The 5,637-nt window shown below is 65.5% G+C and overlaps 1 protein-coding gene and 1 long non-coding RNA gene across 2 annotated transcripts; one reads left to right on the top strand and one right to left on the bottom strand.

Annotated features, from left to right (window-relative positions):
* Positions 1 to 753: 753 nt before the first annotated feature.
* Positions 754 to 4,373, top strand: HROB (homologous recombination factor with OB-fold). The gene is made up of 8 exons (XM_085323065.1): positions 754 to 1,485; positions 1,836 to 1,919; positions 2,169 to 2,309; positions 2,517 to 2,625; positions 2,971 to 3,056; positions 3,260 to 3,412; positions 3,589 to 3,781; positions 3,987 to 4,373. Exons 1-8 carry the CDS (start codon positions 754 to 756, stop codon positions 4,058 to 4,060), a joined length of 1,572 nt encoding a protein of 523 aa, XP_085179191.1. The 3' UTR covers positions 4,061 to 4,373.
* LOC146585363 (uncharacterized) lies at positions 1,833 to 3,999 on the bottom strand. The gene is made up of 4 exons (XR_014898007.1): positions 3,913 to 3,999; positions 2,774 to 2,999; positions 2,469 to 2,685; positions 1,833 to 1,907 (listed from the first exon to the last, which is right to left on the bottom strand). It is a non-coding gene; the product is annotated as an uncharacterized LOC146585363 (long non-coding RNA).
* Positions 4,374 to 5,637: the final 1,264 nt, after the last annotated feature.

The raw sequence follows: 5,637 nt of genomic DNA, 5'->3' as shown, positions 1-5,637 counted from the left end.
TTTGGGGTCCCGTGGGGCAGGGAGGGAGCAATGATGGGGGGAGATGTGGGGCGGCGAGGGAACAACTCTCTCTGCCCCCTAGGCCCGCCGCCTCCAGAAGCTGTTCGGGGCCGAGGGGGACCTGGCGGACGAGGTGAGCAGTGGCCCAGCTGGGGCGGTGACGTCCTGGGGACCCRGAGCCTCCCCCTTGCCGTGGCCTTAACCCTCCCTGGCAGCCAGTGCAGCACAGCTCGTTAAGCAGCAATGTAACTCGTTAGCAGGGAGCTGGCTATAGATTTTAATCTGTACCTGGCACCAGGGACACCCCCCCACCCGCACCCCGGCGTGGGTCCTGGCCGCCCCACGGAGCAGTGGGGAGGGCTGACGCCGGCGGGGCCTCTCCTCCTCCCGCAGGATTTCCTCTCCGCCGTGGAGGACGCCGAGAACCGTTTCTCAACCCCCGGCCCCTCCAGGCGTTGGCCGCCCCCCAACTCCGCGCCCAGCGTGCCGGCCCCCGGCTCCGGCCTGCAGCCCCTGCACCAGCTCCGTCGCCCCCCCGGCAAACCCTCCGGCCTCAGGCCCCTCTCCAGGCAGGACGACCAAGCCRGGGGCTCGCGGGATCTGGGCTCCCCTTCGGCGTCTGTGGGTGCCCCGCACCAAACAAGCGATGCCAGCGTTTCCACGCCAGCCTGCGGCTCAGCGCCGGGCGGCCCCCCAGCCGGGGGGGCGGCCGCCGAGGACGAGCTGGACAACGACCTCTTCCTGGCCGCCTGCATGGAGCTGGAGGTGCCTGACCTGCCGGTCGAGGCTGGCGATGCCCGTGCGGGTCCCACGTGGCGGGAGATGCCCCCCGGGCTGCGCACCAGGGAGGAGARCAGCCAGGAACGGGCGCCTTGCAAAAAGCCACGAGTGGAAGAGGAGCTGTCTTCTCCTGGCCCCTTGCAGCCTGGGGGGCCGCGGGCCGCCCCGGCCGAGAGTGGGCAGGAACCGCTGCCGTCGCCGCTGGCGGATGCTGCTCCCAAGCTGGCGCTRCGGCCCAGCGCGGCTGGTGCCTGCTCCTCCCGGCCTGCGCCCCTGCTAAATCCGGGTGCCTCCTACGGCCCCGTCCCCTCTCCCAGGGGTCAAACCCTGAGACCTTTTCAAGCCTCCCCATGCCAGCCAGGAGTAAACGCCTCCTCCGCGACGCCACGTGCACCCCAGAGCAGCAATGCCCGGTCCCCAATGCTGCAGGTGCCCCGGCAGAGCTGCCCTGCGCCCAGGCTGCCCGGCAGCGGCTGGCGGCCACCCCACAGGCTCCCGGCGAACCCGCAGCCCTTGATGAGCTGCGTGGAGCCCCCACCGAGGCAGCCGCCCCGGGAGGCCACCCTCCAGRCGCCGGTCGTCACCAACCACCTTGTGCAGCTGGTCACGGCGGCCAGCAAAGCGCCCCGAGCCGCCCCCMGCGTCCCAGTGCAGGGAAAGACTCGCCGGTTCCCAGGGCCTGCCGGGATCCTGCCCCAGCAGCAGGTAGGTGCAGGGGGGGGTGGGAGCTGTCTGAAGGAGCAGTTGGGGTTGTGGTTCCCATCTCTTGGTCCCTGCACAGCTGGGCTCCAGCCTGGCTTGTCCCCCTCCAGGCAGGAAAGGGGCTGGTTGCTCTCCCAGAGCAGGAAGGCTGCTGCCATCAGGGTCCTACCTTATCTCAAGCTTTGAGAGCTGGCGAATGGCCCTGCTCCYGCAGTGCTGAGTTCCCTGCGCTCCTGGTGGCTTTAGGCTTCCGAAGAGATGCAAAACCCAGGGACTGCCTCGGAGCATGCCCTGGATCTGGTATTTTGTTGCGGAGCAGCAGCCATATGTGACTTGTCTCTGTCTTCCTTAAGCACGCTGGGAAACATCTGGAGGAGATTTTTGTTTCGACTCCCCAAACTCCAGCTCAYGGGGCTCTGGCAAAGCTGCGGACAGAGGTAACCACCTTCTCCTGCTCCCGCTCTGCAGCCCCGGCACAGGCAGGCTGAGGCTGCTGGTAAATCTCGGCGCTGCTGTCGGCGGTTTGGGAGGCTGCAGAGGGTTGGGACTGCGCTGCCGGAGAGCAATGCCGAGCCCCAGGGAAGGTCCCGGGGCTCCCGCTCGCTGTGACAGCGCCTGCGGGGCCGGACTGCGAGAGACGCTGGCCCAGCTCCAGCGCAGCAACTGCAGCTGTCCTGTGACTCTAGGAACTGCCCTGCTCCCCGCCACCCACGGAGGATGATTTTGGGAAGGGCCCCTGGCTTGCCTTGAAGACAGAGCTGGGGCTGGATGAGAGGGACCCCAGCTGCTTCCTCAGGACCTACAGTGTGGCCATGGTGCTGCGGAAGGTAAGAGGGGCCTCGGGCAAAGGCCCCCCGAGGGTCCCAGCTCTCTAGCTTTTCCCCTCAGAGCTGTTTTAGTGCCCAGCATCTGGAAACACGGGCAGGGCATTGCAGGGGTCTGGGATGGGGTCGACTGCAGACATCCCRTGGGTGGCGATACCTCACCTGGGTTGTCCTCGGGGATGTTGGTGTGACGGGGGTCTGTGTGTGCAGGCAGCCTTGAAGCAGCTCCCGAAGAACAAGGTCCCCAGCATGGCCGTAATGATCAAGACCCTGACCAGGACCACTGTTGATGCTGGCGCCGTGTTCAAGGACCCAACTGGTAGGCGTTCTTTGGGGGTGACRAGAGAGAGCCCTTGCTCTGGTGTCCTGTGTGCTCTGCCTGTGCCATGTGGAGAAGTCCTYGCTGCAATAAGAAGCAGAATCACCCCAGAGGGGCCCAGCACCACCCTCTAATCCCATCTCCTTGCCTCTCCCCTGGATGCTGGAGCGGATGTGAGGAGATGCGATGCTCTAGGCTGGTTGCTCACCATCCCAGGGGATACTGTATCCGCACATCTGTGCTTGTGCCTGGCTCGGGCTGTGGGCTGCAGCTCTCTGCAGCTCCTCCCGGGCTCACAGCGATCGCTGCCTGTGGCTAATGGGTCCTGTTTGCCCTTGTGCGCAGGAGAGATCCAGGGCACGGTGCATCGCCTGCTGCTGGAAGAGAGACAGAGCGAACTCAAGCCTGGCTCGGTGCTGCTCTTGAAGCAGGTACGAGGTGTGGAGGCCTGTGGGAGGCAGATCCTCCAGCAGCAGTGATGCTGTCCAGGCTGCATTTCTGCCCCTGTTCCCAGCGACCAGGCTTGTACCCTGGGGGGAGAGAAACGAGGGGCTGCTGCTGCTCCCCAGGCCCTTCCCCAGGGGCACCAGCAAAAGCTCAGAGCTGGCTCCAGACCACTGCTCTGTCCTCGCAGGTGGGCGTCTTCTCCCCATCCCACCGCAACCACTACCTCAACGTAACACCCAACAACCTTCTCAAGATTTACCCGCCRGAGACCGAGGGCAGCTTATCGCAGCTGTCGCCAGAACAGCAGACTGAGARGGAGGGCGCGATGCCTGCGGCCTCGGTATGGACGTATGGGGACCTCCTGGGGGCACCTACAGGGGGGTCTGGGCAGCAGGGACCCTGGATATAGGGACAGCAGGTTAAGGAGGAGGCTTGAGAGGGACAGATAAATCCTGCTGTGGTCCCACGTGCAGGTGGGATGGCCCACAACAATTCTGTTCTGCTGGGTTTTTGCAGGTCGCTGCCCAGGCTAGGTTACACCAGCACCATCCAGCACAGATCTCCCAGGGCATTCCTGCCCCTAGGACCTGGGGACAATCCAGGACAAGCAGCCACAGCACTGAGCAGTTGCCTGAAGGCTTCTCATTGCACCCAGAAAACTACAGGCCCAGGCGAGGAGAGCCTCTGGGAGCCAACAACTGCGACATGGGTGAGTTGGCCCTCTCGGGGAGTGGGGGAAGAGCTCAGGATCCTGCAGCGTGGCAGAAAGCAAGTCCTGGGGCTTGGATGGTCCCTGCCCTGCCTTCTAAAGCCAAAAGCAGGGCTCCCCTCAAGCCATACCCAGTGCAGGGAGTCAATTCCCTGTCTCCGTGCAAGCGATGGCTGATGCACACGTTTCATCCTCCCCTGTGCAGACGACTTGGACGGGCTCCTGGGAGAGCTGCCCGAGGACTTCTTCTCTGCTCAGGCCCAAGCTGATGCCTGTTGACCATGGGGAACTTGGTACAGGGCRGGCCTGTGGCAGCCGGGCCCAGGGAAGGTTGTCACCGTTGGTAAGGTCTGGACTGAACCGTGGCCGAGCGAGGCCTCCGWGCCAGCCTCCTGTCTACGTTCTCATTCCTCTGTGTGTCTCTGTGTGTTGTGTTCGTTCTGGAGCCGAGAGCTGCGGAGACCYGGACAGTCCTGGGGAGTCCTAGGTGGACACGGCTTCATCACCACTGCTTGTCCCCCTGCTCCTCCCCGGGCAGCCCAGCCCCTCTCTGCTCCCAAACCTGCATTAAAGGGCTATTTCTGTTTCTGAACAGCCCAYGTTTTCTCTCATGTTGCTGCCCTGCCTCTGGGGCTAGCGGTGCCTGGCTGCCCCCAGCGTGGGGATTTTCTGCTGATCTTGGTGCCCCCAAACCCTTCCCAGGTGGGTGCGTTTCGGCTTGGCCGCCAGTGGGGCCGGCAGAGGTGGCGGAGCCCCCGGGCTGCCCCCAGCAGCCCCTCTGCGAGGTGCAGTCGTACCTCCAGCGCTCTTGCACCCGCAGGCCTCAGTCCGAGCCCACAGTCCCCCATTGCACTGTCTCTGCCACTCCAAGGCTGGTGCCATGGTGCGAGGGTGCTGTGCTGCTCCCGCAGGGCTTGAGGTCACCTGGGAGCCCAAACATCTCCCCCGAGGGTTGATCCCATGGGGCAGCRTGCGTGGGAGCCATGAGGGCCCGGCTGCGTGGGGGTCCAGCTGGTGCGGGATGAGCTCAGGACCTAGACATCCTGCCCCAAAGAGCCAGTTGAGGTGGGGGTGGGGGGGCACAAGGAAATGCCAGCTCTCCTGTGCCCGGCCTGGCAGCGGGGGTTCAGCACAGCTCCTTCCATCCTCCCTGGCTCTGGTTGGCCCTGCCCCAAGTGAGTCCTGGGGGTGACCAGATCCTAGACCTGCACTTCAGCATCCCCCCCCCCCCGTACTCCCTTAAGATGATCCCCGTTTTGCACCCACCGAAGGGTGGGTCCCTGGCAAGTCCCTGGCAGCCCTGAGCCAACATGACCCTGTTTACCGCGACGGGGAGTTATTTATAGGGTGGCCCGGCTTGGGCTCTTGATTCAGCATGTGCAAGCGGGGCACGAGGGCCTCAGCGCAGCCCTATTTATAACCCCGAGCCAGGCGCCGGAGGCAGTTCGCTGACCCCCAGCCCGWCTCTCTGCCCTCCCAGGGTCCCTCCAGCCCCACCATGTCCCAGGAAACCTTTGCCTTCACCTCCTCGGCCCTGCGCTCCCTGCGGCTCCAGCGGGAGCTGCTGGAGCTGGAGGAGCGCCGGCGGGCCCTGGTGCGGGAATCGGCCACGCGCCGGTTCCTGCCATCCGGCACCCGGCCGGCGCCTGCGCCCGCCCGGCGCCCCCAGCGCTGCCGCGACCCCGCCGTCCACAACGCCCTCTACGCCGGCGACCTCCTGCGCGTCAAGAGCATCTTCAAGGACGAGAGCACCGCTAACGCGATCATGGAGACGGTCAGCGAGGAGCTGGTGTGGGCGCCCGAGCTGGGTACGGGGCAGCGGGGCTGCTCGGGGGGGGGCGGGGGGGTCTCTCCAG

The sequence above is a fragment of the Rhea americana genome, unplaced genomic scaffold, assembly GCF_003343005.1.
Source record: "Rhea americana isolate MKP2758 unplaced genomic scaffold, rheAme1 scaffold_810, whole genome shotgun sequence".
Classification (NCBI taxonomy): Eukaryota; Metazoa; Chordata; class Aves; order Rheiformes; family Rheidae; genus Rhea; species Rhea americana.
Note: the sequence above shows the minus strand (reverse complement) of the source record. Positions and strands in the feature narration are given on the sequence as shown.